This window comes from Agelaius tricolor, unplaced genomic scaffold (genome assembly GCF_023055355.1).
Source record: "Agelaius tricolor isolate 1412-34295 unplaced genomic scaffold, bAgeTri1.0.p SCAF_1, whole genome shotgun sequence".
In the NCBI taxonomy this organism is placed as follows: Eukaryota; Metazoa; Chordata; class Aves; order Passeriformes; family Icteridae; genus Agelaius; species Agelaius tricolor.
This window is the reverse complement of record NW_027269261.1, coordinates 66,543,142-66,562,653: the sequence shown is the minus strand read 5'-3', so window position 1 is coordinate 66,562,653 and position 19,512 is coordinate 66,543,142. Positions and strand designations below refer to the sequence as shown.

The following is a 19,512-nucleotide window of genomic DNA, read 5'->3' as shown; positions in this document are numbered from 1 at the left end:
CTCCCTCCACCTCCGCTTCACACACCAGCCTGAACGAGGCACTGCGGGCGCCAGGAAGAGCAAGGCTGGGAAAGGTAGCGGGAGGCTCCGCAGATGAGCCCGTGAAGCAGAGGGGAGGTTGGGCAGAGCCCGGCTGGGGGCAGAACCCAGCTGGGGACAGTGCCCGCCCCCGCCCCGGCGCCGGCCCCGCCCCGGCGCCTTCCCTCCCGCTCCCGGCACCTCAGGGCCATCGCCAGCAGCGCCCGCCAGGGGGCGCGGCCCCGCCCCTCCCGCAGGGCGCGGCCGCCCCGAGCCGTTCCCAGCCCCGCCTCCCGCCCTCGCCCCGCCCTCTCCGTCTCTCGCGGCCACGTCATTCGCGCTCCGCGGGCGGAAGCGACGTCATCCCACCCGGCGGCCAACGGGCGGCTCGCGTGTGGCGGGTTGAGAGGTGAAAGATCAGGCGGGGCGGTGGGAAGATGGCGGCGCTGGCGGTTGCCGGGCGGAGGACGCGGGCTCCGTGAGGGGATGGCGCGGCGGGCGGCGCGCAGCGGCTGAGGCACCCCCGCCGCTCCCCCGCGGGCCCCACGCGCTCCTGTCGGTCGGTCCCATGAGCGGGGCGGGCGGCCTGGCGTGGCGCGCGCTGCACGCGCTGCTGCGCGCCTTCCTCTGTCTGCAGCGCGCGCTGCTCGCGTGCCTGCGCGGCCGCGCGGCCGCCGCCGCCGCCACCTCCTGCGCGCTCCTGGCGCCCGCCGCCCGCGCGCTCGGGTTCCGCGAGGCGCGCGCGGCCTGGCGGCGGCGGGGCCCCGCACGCGGCGGGGCGGCGCGCGGGCGGCAGCGGTGGCGCGCGGACGGGCGCGCCCTGCGGAAGCTGCCGGTGCACGTGGGGCTGGTGGTGACCGAGGAGGAGCCGAGCTACGCGGACATGGCCAGCCTGGTCGTGTGGTGCATGGCCGTGGGCATCTCCTACGTCAGCGTCTACGACCATAACGGTGAGCGGCCGCCGCGGTGCCCCAAGTCCCAGCCCCGGGCCGTGCCGGGGACCAGAGCATAGAGCCAGAGGGCCGCGCTGTTCTGGGCTCTGCCTAGGTCCGGTCCCGCCTCTCTGCTGGCAGCTCCTTTCCCATCCGCTGCTTTGCCGCTGCAGAGCTTCTGTCCCCTGGGAGCCTGGGCAATGGCCCAGTTGTCCTTCTGGCCCAGCTCCCGTGTCGGGATGACCAGGTCCTGCGTGCTTTCTGGAGCCTTGTCCACAGCCTCGGGCTGATAGGAACTGCTGACATCAAAGTGTAGGGCAGGACTGTTAGTAGGGAAGAGCTTTAGGCTACTTGCTCTTATGAGTGCTGTTCATTGAGTTGGGGCTGAACCTCCGGAAGTGAATGAATGAAAGTAGCCTTCTATTTTCAAGTACTCCTGTGTGAAGAAACAGGATGGACAAGTAGTTAAATGTAAGCATGTATGTCCTGGATGCTGTCTGTATTGCGAAGTTAAATTATGTGATCTGCATTTGGTCCTGCTTGGCATTTGAGTTAACTCTGAGCCAGTGCTTCTGTGAGCTCTGAAGTTTTTTCACATCTGCTGTGTGATTTTATTTATTACTGAGTCCCAGGTGTAAAACTATTGAACTCTGGCTCTTGCAGGTATGTTGATTCCACGTCACTGACTATTATAAAGATAAGATCAGAGTTTGGATTTCACATACTGTGAGGAAGTTGTGGAACAAATCTGACTTCCTCATACCTGTCCTTTCCTAGTGGGGAGCTAAAAGCAGCCATATTCAAGATACTCTTAGTTGAAACTTTCTGTCCAGCTGATCATTGAGAGATGATCTGTAACCTATACTGGACAAGCTGTCAACTCAGAAGGGATAACAATACATGGACTGCATCTTGTTTCTTTCCTGCAGAGGAAAAAAACTTCATCCTGAAGATCCCTGTGCTCGTGCTGTCAGGGGTGAGACTGTAGGAGAGCAGGGTTAAACTTGTTTTGAGCCACTCCCAGTGGCTGTTTAGAGGTGTCATGCAGTTTAGGTGAACTCTCTAGATTTCTGCCAGGTTAGAGGTATAGTTGTCTTCTAGTGCTGCTTCAGGAAATGCCCTGCAGTGCAGCCCATGTAAGTAGGGGAAATCTTTTGTTATTAAGTGTGCAAAAGCATCTAAGATATGCAGGCCTTTCCTTGAGCATAGGCATTTGTGATTTTTAATTTTTTTCTGCTTCATTTTAAACCATCACCATTTATAGTTTTGTTTCATGGTTGATCCTTCCTATGTGATAAAAGACTTGGAAGACTTGACTTTCACTAAATTGCTCTTAAGATCATTATGAGAAACTGGGCTTAATACCAGTCACTTAGCAGTTTAAACTGGCCATCTGTGCAGGGCTGTCGTGGAACTTGGTTACATTGTATTTCAGAGGGAGAATGCTTCCTCATTTGGAAGTCAAAGGACGATATAAAATATTTGCATAACATCTCAAGCACACAGAGAACAGCACCTTCTGAAAAGTCATTTATGTGTTGACAGTTTTTACTCCCAACCTGGAAAGCATTCAACCAGGTGAAATGCTGCAGAGCAAACAGTACCAAGGAGGAGAGTTTCCCTCATAGCTTGAAGAGAGACATTTTTATTGTACAGGATCTTTAACTTCAAATTTAAATAAGCTATGGGCAGTATTGCCTAATATGTTCCCATATGTGCTTAGTTCCTTTTTAGATTCCAGCACTGTGCTCCACAAATTATATGTATGAGAGCTGAACTGAGGTGGAGATTAAGCTGAGAATCATGTTTCTTGGTCGTCTTGGCTTTCATCTTGCCTACTCTGCAACAGTGAGGAGGGAGAAGGCACCAGCCAATGCTTAGGTAGCCACTGTTGCTGAGCTCCTGTCTCACAGTAAGGAGCCAGAGCTGTAGCTGTAGTGTCTGAAGCATTTTTTGAAAACCTACTACTGCTTCTCCAGCATGTGTTGAAATTCAGTCAGATCTAAGATTGGCTGTTAGAAGACTAAATATGATGACCAGAAATTATAGTTTTGTCCTCTGAAGAGCTGACATAACCTTGGGGAAGAATTGTTATTGCTGGCAGTTCAGAAAAACAAAAATCTTGGGTTATTTGCTGCTGTGTCCATGTATTGTTTAATTCAATCTGAAGTTACGTATGTTAATTGTTCGCTTTTGTTCTGCTAGAGGTTTTGCTGAGATCTGAAAACATGGCTATTATCTCATGATTTCAGTATCGAAGCATATTTTTTAGTAGCTTGTTCTTCTGTTGATCCTCTGATACTGGAATGTGCTAGTTTAATTGCTAGCTTGCTTTCCAGTTTGTTGGAGCAAAATCAAAGAAGGCAGAGCAACGAAAAAGTTTTAAATCTGTGGCTTTTGCCAAACTTGTAGGGTTGATGAGAATAGCCTGCCATTGCACATCATGCTCCACACAGGTGTTCAGTGGGTTGTCCAGGATAGCAGCTGCAACTGCTTTGTGCACAGCTGAGCTTTTCAGACTGACTTCAGCTTCAGAGAGTGAGCAAGTATCATTCATACAACTCTAGTGTATGCTTACTGCTGGTAATAGCACATATGCTGCCTTTCCTGTGGTGCTAAGCTCCTTAGGGTGCCTTGATTGAGCATACAGCATTTCCAGATAGACTTGTCAATAAGTGGGATGTTGCAGCTGTTGCTAAATCCGGTGCTCAGTGGTGGTGGAGTCTGGAACCCTCAGCACTAACACTTATAATAGTGAAGGTGAACGAAGTCAGGTACAGCTTGCTCTTATCAGTAGCAGAGGGTGACCCTTAATTACAGTGTGCACTTGTTTCCATCCACTCAGATGGTGACTGGTGCTTTTGGACTGCTGAGCTGCTTCTGGGGGTATGTGTTCATACAAGTGTACCAACTATTGATTTGTCAAAATCCCCACTGTGCTGGCTGTGGTGGAGAAGGAAAACTAATTATGGGTGCTCTGATCAGTGTTAGCTGTGGTGAGGTATACCTTAATTTGTTTCTTTTCATTCACTGCATATCCATAGTACTGAGATTCTTTTGATTGCAACAAGAAACCTTGTTTACAAGCTTGGTCTTCCATGGTTGCCTTCTCTGCAAGAAATAATGTGTCAGTTTCCTGCAGAAGGATTGAATTCAAAATATGTCCTTAACTGCCTCTTCTATAGGAGGAAAGAGAAGCATGAAGTTCTTTACAGAAGTAGTACTACATGAGCTGTTTATTTGTTTATAGTAATGAATTTATGTTTTTTTTGCAAAATTGCTAAACAGAAAGTTGTTCATGTATTCTTCAATGTCAAAATAAGTAGCTGCATTCCAGCTCACCAGCTGCACCAGTAACTGTAAAGGCAACTTTGCTGGGGTTGTGCAGGGCTCAGAACTGAGTCTTTCTCTGTTTCCTCAGCATGTTTGGAGGCCCAAGGTGGTCTGGCTTTACTGGCCTTGGTGTGTGGAAGCCCTTTCTCTCAACTTTCATTGTTGTGCAACATGACAAAGCCATAATAAGCTTAATGCTACTGTGCACACCTGAGTTAAATAAAGCAAACTAAAGTTTCAGGCTTTTGATCAGGAATTTTTCTATTGACTTCTGTATTGCCAGTCATTTCTTGGTAGAAATCCAGCCATTCTTGTGGAGACCTTATCTGAGGAAATACTGCAGCTTTGTTGCAGTCAGAAGGCATTGATAATGCTTTCGGGTAATAGCACTTAAGATACATTCTGGGGAGCAGAAGCCTTTTACTAGTGCTGTATACTTTAACTTTCTTTTGGTAGTTGTTCTGCCTTTTGGGAGAGCTTGATTGAGTTTTACTTCTGTGAAGCTTTCCTGCTCTAGTTTAAGACAAGTCTAGAATGCTTTTTGGGAGCTTGCTGCATCTTGGCATTTGGGTACTTTGGACTCCTAGATAGATGCTTCATGCTGAAGGTTTCTTCAAGCCCATAGTGTGACTGTACTGAATTTGGAGTTATTCATCATAGCTTTCTAGTGAACTGCTTTGCTTCTGAGCACTTTTCACTTGAAAACTCTTAGAAAGGATAGAGTATGGAAAAGAAATCATTTAATTAGCCCCAAAGTAGGCTTCTAGTCTCTTCTAGATTACTTGGTAGTTTAGCTAATTTGATCAATCCAGAAAATCTTCTGGGTGTGCAGTGTGTTTATTTCACTGGGCAAGATAAATATGTTGTGGCTTTATGTCTCTGGAACACTTGTGAGATACCAATATCACATGGCATCTGCTGTGGGCCTTCACCCACGTTGAATTTCACATTCCACAATTTCATATTGGTGTTGAGTTGAGAGGAGTTCTCAGACCACATTGATTAAAAGGGATAAGGTGATCTCCTTAAAGGAATGGGAAATATGAAAGAGGTATCTTGTCTCCTAATTGCTGATGAGCCTCTGTTCTCTTAGTGCAGAATGACCCTCCAAGAAGATAGCTGGGAGGAATGGTCACCTATGAAGTTCTTAGTTCTAAGTCAAATTCTTTGATTGGTTAGTGCTGTCTTAAGTGGCCTTAATGTGATTGAAAGTTAAGTGACTTTAGTTACATTCAAACTTGGATTACTTTTTTCCTAGACTCTTGGGATAAAGGAGGTATTTGTAGCTTTCCATATCCTGTGAGGTCTTGTATAATGGCCATGCTTTCCTCTGTTATCCACCAGCGTGATCCAACAGGATGTAAGCAAAAGTTGTTCATGTATTAAAATGGTTTCTTGCATGTGTATTCTTTGAAGTGGTTTAGTATTTGATGTTCTCAAAATGCTAATACCTGATAACAATTACAACTTTTGATTACTCTTTCCTTGTCAGCACTGGAAAGAAGTTGAGAAAGCAAATAACTGAAATGTTGTGGAGATAGGTTCTTTACTAGACTCCCTTTGGTAAGGTGTTCCCTTGCAAGGAAGGGCTAACTGTTATTTTGTGTTTTACCAGATTCTGCTGCTTTAAGGAGCAGGGAAATTAAAAATGTTGACCTTTGAGATGCCATTAAGGCATTAACAGGTGGTGGCTGTGGTAGTCTAGTCAGACAAACAAATGGTTGACATCACCTGGTGTTTCTCTGTGCCAGTTGTTCACTTCCAGTTCAAGATTCTTGTCACTTCTACACTTGATGAATTAATTACAAACTTCATTTGTCAATATCTAACCCTAAAATATTGCAACACCATGGTTGCAAGCAAAGGGCTTGTAGTTGCTGTAAATCTGAGCAAAAGGTGTGTGCCCTGGAAAAGACCTGTGTTATGAAGGACTACTGCAGGAAGCTAAAACACTTCTGGTTTGCCTCAGCTCTAATAGCAACAAATGACAGCATGCTTGCAGCTTCTGTTGTAAAAACAAGTAGTATCCCTGAAAACAGCTCACAAGTTCTCAGTAGTTAAAGGAAACAAACCAGGACAGAGTTTGGTACTCTTTTTCATTGGGAATTTTAGTGCTTAAATACATGTAATTCTTGCAACACTTCATTTGCAGGAACATACACATTTGTGCCAGCTTACACAGGTTCCAGAGTTCTGACCAAACAAATGTTTCTGCTTTTCAAAACTTGAAAATCTTCTGATGAAAAATAATAGTGACAATTTCATGTTTGTGTTCTGTATTAGAAACATGAGTAGTGCTGCATTTTTTTTTCATTTAACAGCAAACAGCTGTTGTATTGCCAAGATTTATTAGGCCTTTGTCAAACTAATTTTTTTTTACTGTTAAAATTATATTATGGACTAGCTTTAATTTTGTGAACGAAGTTGGAGGGTAGCAGTAAATCAAGAGTTAAGTTTCACTGCCTAGAAACACAATTCTGTTACTGAGTTGGCCTACTCATGCACTTGTTTGCTATATTTGTCATGTTTAAATTAAGCAACAGCATCTCCCAGAACTAACTTGGGTACATTTACAAAATTTTTAAAAAATGAGCCTTGTAGATAAATGGGGTTTTGAGATACTGTAAGGGAAAGGAGAATATAGCTGAGGCATGACCATGTAAAATTCTTGAAGTTGAATATGAATTTGGCCTGTGAATATTGCATTTGGCAGGACTGTGTTTGCAGTGATGTGCATTCATGAGTCTCTTGTGCACTGACTGAGACAAACATTGAAGGAGTATTCCCAAATGCTGTTGGGTTTTAACTAAGATCTGAGTTAGTCTGAATTTTTACTATCTTCTGTTGTGCTTCAGGATCTTCTCTTCAGGAAAACTGTGTGTGTGTCAGGGTTGATGGATCAGTGGGAATTTAGGTGTGGAGGCCTTTCCAAGGAAGGCATGCTGCAACTACATGGTACAACTACAGTAGCTTCCTGTTTGTTAAACTGCTATTCAAGGAGCTGTGCAGTCCCCAAGTTTGAACATCTGAGGGAGTGGGTGAGATAAACAGGCAGAATAGAAGGGTGGTACTCAGATAAATCTTAAGGACACATTTATTTAGCAACTCTTCTGTGTCTGTTGTGTGTGTTAAGGACCTTCACTTTGGAGCTGGACCAGTTCCAGTATATGATATCCAAGCAAACACCTTAGTCAGTTCTTCTACTTGTCCTCAGTGTCTTAATTTACTTTAGAGCTGGAGTGTGGAGTCTTTAGTTAGTTCTTCCAGTCTTTGGCAGGAATAGGCAAAAGCCTTTCATGAGAAATGATTTGGTATCATTAGTATTGAGTGAAAAAGGGGAAGAAGAGCAGCAGCTTATTTCCCAGATTGGGAGCCTTTCCTAATTACGTCACATGTTTGTCTGGATATTGAACATAGTTTTAATTCTCATATCTAAAAGTGTATGGAAGTCAAGTGACTCCTAAAGGCAAGGCACATGCAGCCTTGTCCAGATCTTCCTTGAAGATGCTACAGGATTAGCAATTGCAGTGGCTGCACTGCTGCTGACCTGGGGAGTGAGGAAGACAATTTGTGTTAACCCCAGCACGAAACAGACCGAGCCAAGCAGAGTTGTATCAAACAGTTGTGTTTAAAGCAGCATTCTCAATTTCTATTATGTATAAGTATATGCTAGAAAGTGGGAGCGCAGGAAGCCACAATTTAACTTTAGTTTAAACTTAGCAGAAGCATTCTAACACACTTTCTTCTGTAGAGGTTTGTGCCTTACCATAACTTGCTTTTCTGTAAACATGTGAAATCAATTATAAGCTAATATTTCTATAATGAAATAGTTTGTTTTTTTTTTTATAGGAAGTATCCAGGATAAGAGGAAAAACAGATACTTTGCCACCTATTAAAACCTCTAATGAAGCCTGTAGAAAAGTTCTAATTCATTAGGCCTAAAGGCTAGCATATTAAATAAATGCATTGTATCACTTCATATTGCAAACTAACTCCTAGTGTATTATGGTCTTGATCCAGTGCTTATGTACTGTTTGACCAATGTGGGAACTCTTGTAGCTGTTCCAGATCCTATAGTCAGGCTGTGGTGCCAAATCCTAAGCCTAATCAAAATTGCATATCTTACATTCTTTTGCACTGTCTACATTGTAAGATTAGCATGTGGGCATTTTTAGATTGGTCAGTGGAAGTGTTTGACATAAAGTTTCTGAATGAAGTGCAGTAAAACCCTCTGAATACCCTGTGATAAAAGCATTATCCAGTTCCTGAGTGAATATGCCTAGCCATGCTTTTGGATTGTAAATATTTAAACTGTAACATTTAGTTTTTGCCGTGGCATTTAATTAGAAGTAGAGTTATGTTTCTCAAAAGCTAGAATTTATTTTAGTAGGAAACCTAAGTATGTTTGAAGCAGGCTTTTGTGATTTCCTGCATTCGAAATGTGTCTGCCTTAAATATGTAAGTATAAAAAGGCCTTGGGGACTGCATGAGCTCCTTGAAACATACAGCTTGTGAAATTCTCTTATTAGGAAATCCATGCTGTTGGATGGCTTAAGAGTGGATACTTACTGAGACCTGAAATGTTGATTTAGTGGTGACTTGGTTTGTTAGCCTGCAGCCTTAGGCGTGTGGCAATAAGTGGTAGACTTAAGCAGTGTGGGCTTTAAAGAAATTTGGTGTTAATCTGACTTGGTGTTCTTTGCTGATGATTGCTTTCTCTATTTCTAGCATGCCAAGGACAATGAAATAAGTCTTAAGCTATCCCTTATGCAGTTGCAACTTGCTGCTTATTCAGGCTGGGTGAAAGAAGAACAAAAGCACATGAGTTGTCTTTCCAAGGTCACTCAGATTAGTCACATGCAGTAGCATTTTCTTTGAGTTCTTACCCACACTTGTGAATTCCAGTCTCAAACCAGTTCTGACTAATTTTTTCTTCTTGCCTAGTGTTAGATTTATTTTGTAACACCTTTTATAGGAGTTGGCTGATATGCAACTTTTTTTTTTAAAGGTATTTTCAAGAGGAATAATTCAAGATTGATGGATGAAATTTTAAAACAGCAGCAAGAACTCTTGGGACTAGATTGCTCCAAGTACTCCGTGGAATTTGCAAATCACGACAAAACTGGTCAAGGTAAGATCAACTACAGGAGGGGCTTGGTGTGCCTCTAAATAGCTGTATATCAATCATAAATCTGCTTTTACTTAAACACATGTCTGTGTACAGTGACCTTTTTCTTCATGTGTGTACTTCCATTTTTCCAAACATACACCTCTAATTGGGGAGGAGAAAGGGAAAGAGCAAGACTGCTGGTTGTCATGGCAAGGTATAATGCCATCAGGAAGGTAAAGGGCACAAGTTAAAAAATAAATTTGGTAATAGCTTTTGCACATACTTAGATGTGGAAAGCAGGAGTAGGTTTCGAGGCTGATGTTCCTTACACAGCACTATCTGCTGTAAGAACTCATTTCCTCATCTGCTGCCTAAGACAAATGCTAGAAGTCTGTTCAAGTATAATCAATCACAGGTACGTACTTGAATCAGGCCTTTGTCTTAGAGAGATGGGCTGATACAGGTCTTCTAACTACAACTCATAATATTAAAGTAAAAAAAATACCTAAACAACCCTTATGTTTTAAGATCATCATAGTTCAAATACTTATGAAAAGTCTGCACAGGTTGTGGTACATTTAGCTGCATTGAAAATGCTGCTTGCAAGTTTTGCCTCCCCTATGAGAGCTGACCGAATACTAAAAATCTTTTGTGCCAGTTTTCCAGTACAAAGTATAATATTGTAGCATGAACTTGTCTTATGAACAACTTAGTCTGAGATGCTAGCATTTATATGGAAGAACTCAGGTTTCATGCTATTTTTTTCCCTTCCTGCGAAGGTTGAAATAACCAGCAGAAGATGGGGTAGACAGGCTATTAATGTCTTAAACTCCAGCATACTTAGCTCCGCTTACCTAAGATGGGATATTTATGTTCACACCAAACAAACTACTGAAAGACTTCTCAGGCTTGCTGATGGGAAGAGTGCTTTTAAATCTCAGGAACCTTTTGTGCTGGAAACTGTGAAAAGCAGAGGTGTTTTCTGTTCTCTTTTTAAATTCTTCATTCTTTTTAGGAGGTTTCACAGTCAGATCAGATGCTTCGTGTTTTCAACTGAACAAACTGACACCTATACAGTTTATTATTATCTGCAGTTTTTCACTTCTGAATAACAAAATTGCATGTATTGCAATTTAGGGATACTGTTAAATATTTTTTAATGTAGGACATTTGATGCAAATTGGCAAATCAAGCAATATTAAAGAGCAATCATTTTCATTGTGGTGGCTTTGGATAGATGAACTAAGGAGTTTTAGGTGTTCTTATGAATCTTGACTGTGCTGTGTGTTCCCTTGCAGTCAGGTTCTGCAGTTTTAAGAAATGTATTTTTAAGTATCTAGTAATAACTATCCTAAGTTTGGTATCAGCTTAAAATGTTGACACTTTGGTATTTAACCCACTTAGCTTCAAGCCAGTATAGTGCACCATCTCTGGCCTTGAGCTTCCTCAGCAAGCTTACCTCTTAGGTACCTTACAGTACTGACAATGATGCGAGTCATGTAGTATGAGAAGACTCTTGCCTGTCAATTGCGTAGGGTTAAGATAATTGCTGTTGTGAAATGTCCACTTAAGTCACAGACATAGTTGCAGATGAATAGATGAATTTTGAACTATTAGCTTGTTCCAAGCTTCAGTGTAGCCATCTTAGATCCTTACTGTAACTCTTGCATCAAGATGCTGAGATCAGAGCCCCCAAGCTTAATAATTATGTCACATAAATGTACACAGTAGCTGTTAAAAACACCTTCCTCTTCTAGGGTAGAAATTAGTTTGTTGGTTTTTGTTTTTTTTTTTTTTTTAATTTCCCTGAACCCCTTAAGTTACTATCCAGGCACCTTTCTTCTCAGTGCTTTGCCTGACAGTGTAAGAACCAACCCAAATTTCCTGGAGAACTATGTTTGAAGACTGAATTAAGCCCCTTCTCACAAGACTTCTCAAAGTAGTTGTCTTAAGCTTGTGTTTTAGTAATACAGCAAATCCAGAAAACTCTTACCCACTTCTCTAAGAGATAGATGAGGTGGATTTGTGACTAGTTGTAATACAGGAATTAAACTACAAGTTACTTTCATCTGTATCTGTGACTATGTAAAGCACATGCAAAACAATTATATTTCTGTTGCTTTTAAACTATGTTTTGTACTTTCAGTTTTAAATTGCCAATCTACATTGAAGGTGCTGTCTCCAGAAGATGGAAAAGCAGACATAGTCAAAGCTGCTCAGAACTTCTGTCAGTTGGTAGCACAGCAGCAAAGAACACATTCAGACCTGGATGTGAATATGTTAGACAACTTATTAAGTAGTAAGTATAATATGGAGGGGAAAGAGTACTCAATTCATAACAATTTGGTTACTAGTGTATTCATTGCTTGGAATGTATGCATCTTGATGCTTAGTCTATCAGAGTAAATTATGATTATTGCTTTTAGGCTTCTGTTAAAAATTTCTTTCTTGTTTATTGCCTTTTGAGCTGTTTTTTTAAGCAGAGAAATTCTTTAGCATAAATATTAAGCTAAATTGCAGAGTTTTGGCTTTTCAGAGTTTACAACATCTGTGGTATGTTCTGCAATGAGAGTGCTGAAAAAAGTACTTTTGGGATTACCTAAAACTAGACTATTCTAATTTAGGTTAACTTCCTGCAAGTTACAAGCTGCAAATATGGATGGGCAGAGTCTTTTCCAGATCTGGTTACAGTGATTAAAGCTGTTCTTGCTGCCTGACTACTATCCTGAATGCAAATGATAGAACACTTGCTGTTCTCTTGCTGCTCTATAACCCACACTAGCTTAGTTGTCTTCATTACTAATTCATGCAGATTACTGACTCTGCACTGTGATGTGTGGCTACATGCAATAGCTATGAAAAGGGCAGGACTGCCCTAATATCACACCTGGGAGAAGAAGTTTGGAATTAGCGTCCACTTTTTTGGTGGTACTGTGGAGCTGTGATGAGTTGCTCAGCTTGCCTAGGTGATCCATGCATGTTAATTGCAGCTGCAATTAGCTCATCAGGTTTCAGATTGCACACTTGAACTTGGATGCCTTGGGCATGTTGTTGTAGTGTGCTTCCCATTAATTGGACTTTAGAGAGTGATTTTTTTCTTTTTCATGTTGGGTGATCAGCTGAATTGTTCTGCAGAGGACTTCCATGGCAGTTTGGAAGTTTGGAATTCAAACTGAATTCCATCCCTGTTGTCAGCATCCTCCTATAATGGAGCTATTAAATGTATTTAATGAAGCACCTGAAGAAGAACTTAGCACATCTCTTCTGTTATACCCCAAAGGCAGTTAAAGGAAATTAACAATCACTCCTTCAGAACAGTTACTAATTTAATGGAGAGCTGGTGACAGTTGTTACATGTTGTGTGTATTTTGGCCAGTGATACTTAACTGGAGCTTTTCAAACTTGTTGATCTTCTGTCTGGATATGTTAAAAGTATTAGGTCCAATCTTAAAATGAGTGGATTTATTTTTGAAGCATTGCATGCTAGCTGAGCACAGAAAGAGAAATCTAATCTGTCAAAACTATGAACTTTGAAACACGCTGCTTCATGTATGTGGCTAATAATTAAGGATAATATCTGTAACTGGTCCTTATTAATTTGTTTACCTAATGTTTGGGACATTGTTGGAGGTGAAGTATTCTTTCATTACTTACTTAGCAGCAGCTTTTTAAATTTTGTTTTACTTGTAGGCAAATTTAGTTTGTGTGCATTTTTAATGGAACAGTATTAAAAGTATGCATCTGTGCATTCCTGATTTGAGAGCATGTTCTGGAAAGCAATACTTGAATAGTTATATTCTTAGAGTTTGTATTAATGGTGTCTTCTGTAAATCTTTGGGGTTTTACATTTTGGTTTAAATACCTGTTAATGTAGTTTTTAAACTTTTTGTTCATGTTTAGGGTGCAGTTATTGAAGCCTAGTCCTAAAATGGTATGATTCTAGTTTGTCATGTGGCTTTTCTTGTTCTTAATTCAGTCACGCACTTAATTCTTACAGCTTGAGTTTTCTGCAGTGTAAAAATACTTTCTTCTGAGCAATGCCTCAGCTAACCAGCTTGTTTTCAGAAAAGTAGGTGCCAGCTGCATTTTAATATTGTCTCTGCTTACTGTCTGTTTGCCTTCCAGCAAAGAACATGACTATCAATTAAGGCTACTCAAGTTGCCCTGTTAGATCTCTGTGGAGAAGGGTATAGTTATCAGCGCTAAAATTCCTTCATGTTCCCCTTGCAGAACTCCTGACCTAGAAGGGATGTTGCCAGATTGGCATCCTTTGAGCGTGCAAGTCTTTTGCCTCTTTTGTTTTTTAAAGTTTGCTCCCAAATCCTTGTATCTCATGTGTGCTAAACTTGACTGTTGTAATTCTGTCAGCTCTGAGGGAGCTTCCACATGTAAATTATCTGTAGCACTGCTGTGTTTTGGTAAAGAAATGGATGCAGACTGGAAAGCAGATTGTGTTTTTTAGTTGGCTGTTGTGACAGTAATGCTACAGTGTGCATTTTCCTTCAGATAGGAACCAGAAGGAAATGTTAGCATTAACTGCGCTCTCTGAAGGTCTTTTCCTGTTTGACAAGCCATTGCAGTGTTGAAGATCCTGCTGCTGTACCAGCTGAGGAGTACTCAGCTGCTGAATCAGCTGATGAGTAAAGCTGTCCACTTCCTCCAGAGTCCCCACTTCTAAGTATTCACTGCTTTCCTGCAAAGCTCTTTCCTGATACTAATGTGCTAGCTTCTGAACAACAGAGTGGCTTTTGCTTTGCAATTTTTTTCTTAACTTTGAGATGAGATTTGGTCTGTGGCACAAGACACCCTTATCTAAAAGCTTCATCCTTTCTTAGAAATGCACGTGTTCAGGGAAAATAGCCTCTTTACCTCTGGTAAAAGGTGTCATCACTGTTGTGGTGGTTCAGTGGGGAGGGAGGATGTGAACTTTTTGAAAAATCTCCAGCTTCAGTTTCAAAACTGGGTGGAGCAAAATCTGGCCTTAGTTTCCTTTTCTCTTACTCCCAAAGTTAAGTTCCTCTATAACTAATCTGAAAACTGTAGAAGGCTCTTGACTGATTTTTGTAGTGTTTTTTTTTTTTTTTTTAATTTAAGCAAGCGAGGAAAGAATTGAGAAATAACATCTGAAGTTTGGAGCAAGTAGGCTGTCTTGAACTTTATCTGCTAAAGGTAGTCATTACCCAGTATAAGCACTTTTGCACTTAACTTGCAGAATTGGTGGGTACTGGAAGGGGTGACAACAATTTACCTGCAATAATCATGACTAATTGCAGCATTATAGCAAAATAGGGTTATGACTGCTGGAATGCTTTTCAGATGAGCTAGGTAGGTGCAAGAGGAGCAGTTTAGCTTCTTGGGTCCCCTTGGGGTGCTCTACTGGTTTTCACAAGTTGCTCTAATCAACTTGCTAGAATTAGCAGGGAAAGCTGGACTCAGACTGCTCATTGTAAGCCTATTTCCTGTCTGTCATTTACAGCCTGGAGTAGCTTAGGCACTGCAGAAGTATATGGAAGGGAGACAGGCAGTGGTGTTTGGTCACTAATTGTCTTCAGCCTCAGAAGATGAGCAGAATGCTCTCATGAGGGAAATGACTGGCTGGGGTTTTAAGGTATGGGTAGTAAGAGTGTGGGCACTTAGTGGAATTCATCAATATTATCTTGCTCTGCCCTAGAATGGGTCAGGTTGTCCACACAGTAACAGAAAAAGACACTGCCCTGTTCTACCTCACTCATTTAACCAGAAAGATGCCAGCTGCAGCAGTATCTTTGAAATTTTATAGTAAGTTCGTTTTAAAATTTCTGTCTGGTCTCATACTGAGAAAGAGACAAGTCATCTAACAAGTTGGGGTTTTTTTTCCTTGATGGTCTGTAGTACTAAGGTATTCTTCAGTGAAATTTCCTTAAGCTTTCTTTTGTGTCCTTTTACTCTGCATGATTGCAGCTCCACATAGTTAAGTAAGGACTATAGTAGGTAGAGTCAGGGTACAGCATGTTCTGTGCTACTAAAATCGAGTTTACCAAGACAAAACTAGAACAAGTCAGATGAAACAGCATTGTTAGGGTTTGCTGTTACTGAAAACAATGTAACTGTTCCTGTACTTTCCATAGAAGGTCTTTGAAAACTACCTGACATAAAAATAGCAGTCCAGCTGGGCCTGCAGTGGCTGCCTAAGCTTTTGCTCAATTGGTCATTCAGGTGTTGCAAGACCAGTCTGTCCTCTTGGGCTTTTAATTGTTAACTTGTCCTTGGGACCGTCATTTAAAAAAAGTGCATTTAGTGAAAAAGCAGATGCCTTAGGGTTTAGAACTAAAAAAAAATCCTGTGATAAATTTAATAAAATCTAATATAACTTGTTATTACAGGTACACATGGATTTCCTGATCCTGATTTAGTCTTGAAGTTCGGTCCTGTGGACAGCACATTAGGATTCCTTCCATGGCACATCAGACTGACAGAAATCATGTGAGTTGCTTATAAATGTTGTAAAACACTGGAATGAAAAATACCTAGCTAAGCAAGTCTTTATGATATAACTTATGGAAATTGGCCAAAAGAGGAAATCCAGCTAAACAAGTGTCTGGAGATTGATTTGAGGATATTAAAATTATTAACTAAAACCTGTCAAACATTAATTGTTGTTTTTTTTTAGCCCTGACTAGCAACAGCAGGCTTCATGCCTCAGGTTTAAGGAATAACTTCTGTCACCACCTAGTGTGTGGTCCAGTCCCATTTGACAGTGTTGCTTATATCAGTGTTGATTTTCTGTGGCTTATAGGTTCCTAAAAGGGAAACTAAGGATACAAGGGAAATGGAATAATAGAAGACTGCACCTATGGATTGCTTTTCAATTTTAGTAGTAACTGAAGTGACTAGATTTGCTGAACTTCATAAATCCAAGCACATTTATAGAGCACTGAAACGTGGGCACACTGTGCTGCTCCAGCTTTTCACTGGTTTGAAGGGCCCTGTGTACTCTGATGGGAGGCTTTGGTTTAGAGGGTGACTGGTTTAGTTGTTAGAGTTGAGTCACAATAACCATGTTGAGAACAACTTCACAAGGTTACTCAGACAGTAGCTTGCTTTTGGTGATATTCTTGAGTGGCTGTATGAATAGTGTGGTGTTTATAAAAGCTTATTTTAATCTTTCTAACTTGCTTTCTCAGTTCTTTGCCTTCCCACCTAAACATCAGCTATGAAGAGTTTTTCTCCGCCCTCCATCACTATGCAGCCTGTGAGCAACGGTGGGGAAAGTGACTTCAGGCTGTGTGCATGGAGTCAAGCTTTCTTTGGGAAGGAACTGATGTCTGTTTACAAGCACCTGCTACCCATAAGTCTGGTTCATAGTCCTTTCTTAATTTATCAAAAAAATTCAATAAAGTGTCTTACCTTTCTAGAGAGTCTGTGTGAATGCGTGAGAATCTGTGGGGAGGGGAATTCACAGATTTCCTGTTTGCAAAAGACAGTTACTAAAAACAAAACTGAATTGCCCTCACTTTGACATTCAAGTGTCAAAATGAATGTGCAAGAAGAATTAAGTGTTGTGAAATCTACAGGACAATGTAAATAGGAGTCCATGCTCTGAAGATCCTTAAAACCAGGAAAGAGCTTCCATCTTTGTTTCTTAATTCTTCATGGTCTGGCATTTCAGAGCTAATGGTTTATCTTCAGATATATTTACTATGTAATATGTGAATTCTAGAGAAGTTGGTTTTGTTAACTGAAAATAGAAACTGCAGCTTGGCTGGGATGACTAAGCCAGCTGTAGGCGTTAAGTTCTAGAAATACTGAGAAGATTCCATAAAAAGGGTTGGATGCTTCTATGGTAAGTGGATTAGGCAGTCTGTGTTGCAGTATCCAGCTTTTTTTTTTTTTTTTAAGTGGTGGGATGAAAGTATTCCTACCACCCTGGGTGAATGCAACATCTCAGCATGAGGTTGGTTTTCCATTGGGAATAAGCATAAACAGTACTATGTATTGTTTGTATACCTGTTCTCCCCATAACATGCTCACTCAAGGTAACAAGCAGGAAAAGGCTCTGGCATCGTTTGCTGAAAGATTTGAAAAAGGTCTGAGTCAACTTCCATGGCTAAATGTGATTTGCTGCTTGTACTTGTGTGCCCAGCAAGGGAGTCTGCTTAAGCCTTTTTTTATTTTTATTTGTTCTGAACTGAGCATTAGAAGTTTGAATGGAACAAAGTGGACAAAGAAGGAAGATGAAGTAAAGCTGCCCTACAGTATTTCAGCACTGAGATAACTAAGTAGAGATAATGGCTAAATGGTCTTCATCATGGAATGGCCTGTTGGAGTTACATTCCTGTTTTGGAAGTAGTTTAAATTACAAGTTTATGGCTGCACTTGGACAAAGCAATATCTTTAGATCTGTATTACTGAAGTCAAACATTGATACGCAGCCTTCTGCCCTGCAGGCTGCAGAACTGTTGAATGCTTCGTTCTGGAAGTGTTTCCTGTTTCCCCCTCCTCCTACTCTTCAAACTGAGCCTGGCTTTATCTCCTTTGGGATAGCCATGTCATTCGAAGGGAAAACAACTGTTTTTAAAAGGGAATTGCCAGATTTTAAATGAATGTCTGCCTCAATGTGAAATGGTGTATTTTAACTTGTTGCTTGATGTAATGTTATAAAGCAGCTTGCATAAACTCTTAGCTGCGGTTTTTTGTCATCACGAGGTTAGATTGCAGTTACAGAAAGACCTGTGATACTTAATCTCAGAGAAGAGCAAGGGATATTCAAATTAACTAAGGGTTTTGACATAAAATAGCTTTCCATGGGAGCTGGAGTATTTTGAGTACACTTTGTCAGCTGGTCTCTTGTGTGTGCCAGGTCCTGTATTGCAGAGAAGGTGAACAGTTGTGCAATGTTTCCTGGGCCCTGTCATTGAGAAGGGCAAATTTTCTCACTGAGTGTTAAGTTCAACTTTTTTGTGGGGAGTGGGTAGCCTGTTGAAGGATATCTGGAGTATTGATGTTCATCTGTAATATGAATTTTGTTTCATTAAAATGCAAGGTTGTGTTTACGTTCCAATATGTGTTACTGTGTCACTGAAGCAGTTCTGGTGCTGGCAGTAATGGGAAAAGTTCAGTTTAGCCCTCAAAAATAATGTATTTTTTATATTTGTATCAAACTGCCAAAGAATACTTCTCACACCTGAGTTCCCTCAGTCCTCAAACTTCTTCATATCTTAGCTAAAAAGATGTGTTTAATATTGGAGACAGATCTCAAGGTCTAGAATTTGTCTACAGAGGGTTGCCTAATAAAACTAAAATGATTAGTTCAGCTGCATTTGATTCAACTTAAATCTCTTCTGATGGCCAGTTTAATTGTGAATTAAGTGTTCCTCCTGGAATTAATGTAGTTGAACTAATCCATGTTATGACTTAGTTGGGATTATTTTACTGTCCCTGTGTGGGCAATCTTCAGTGAGGTGTGCCAAAAGCACTGTGCATATCCACGACTTGATCTCTGAATGTACATCCTTGCCCTTAGCGCCTCTGCCCAGCTTGTTCTGTGTGAAGGTCTGTGCTGTGACATGTTTGGGTACCTGTACATAATGTGTAAAATGAGTTTTTATGATTAGGGAATCGATCTATTGAACTTTATTATTGAAAGCTGAATCTGTAAAACAATAAATCAATAAAAGACTATAATCTTTCTACAGGCTATGGTGATACATGAATACTTTTGGAAGTTCAGCTGGGGTGCTGTAGCCCCATTCATATTACTACATCACTCTGGGGAAGTAGAGAACTTCAAATGTTTTATTCTAGTAATAGTGTAAGAACTGGGCAAATTTTCATCTACCACTTCCAAGTTCTTAGATGCTTTAATAAAAGCTTTCATAGTAAAGCATTTACTGTAAAAATATTTCTTTGATAGTCCTGGGAACTTGCTAAACTTGTTCCTGGCTACTAAAAAGCTTGCTTCTTCTCCCTGCTGCTGAGTCAGTCCTGGGCCATGGGCTGTGCTGGGCCTCCTGCCAGCCCTCTTGTGGAGCAGGGTGAAGTGAGGGTGTGGTGTGGAAGAAGCCTCTGCAATCTGAGTGATTTCCATGCTGAGCAAGAAAGGGAAGCTTGTGTTAAGGTGAGTTTTGAAAATGCACTGGG

At 41.3% G+C, this 19,512-nt stretch overlaps 1 protein-coding gene across 1 annotated transcript; it reads left to right on the top strand.

The window, feature by feature from the left end:
- The first annotated feature begins 433 nt into the window (after positions 1–433).
- Positions 434–19,064, top strand: NUS1 (NUS1 dehydrodolichyl diphosphate synthase subunit). Its single transcript, XM_071438042.1, has 5 exons — positions 434–968; positions 9,292–9,414; positions 11,540–11,692; positions 15,756–15,855; positions 16,557–19,064. The coding sequence occupies exons 1-5, from the start codon at positions 587–589 to the stop codon at positions 16,645–16,647; spliced, it is 849 nt and encodes a 282-aa protein (XP_071294143.1). The 5' UTR covers positions 434–586; the 3' UTR covers positions 16,648–19,064.
- Positions 19,065–19,512: the final 448 nt, after the last annotated feature.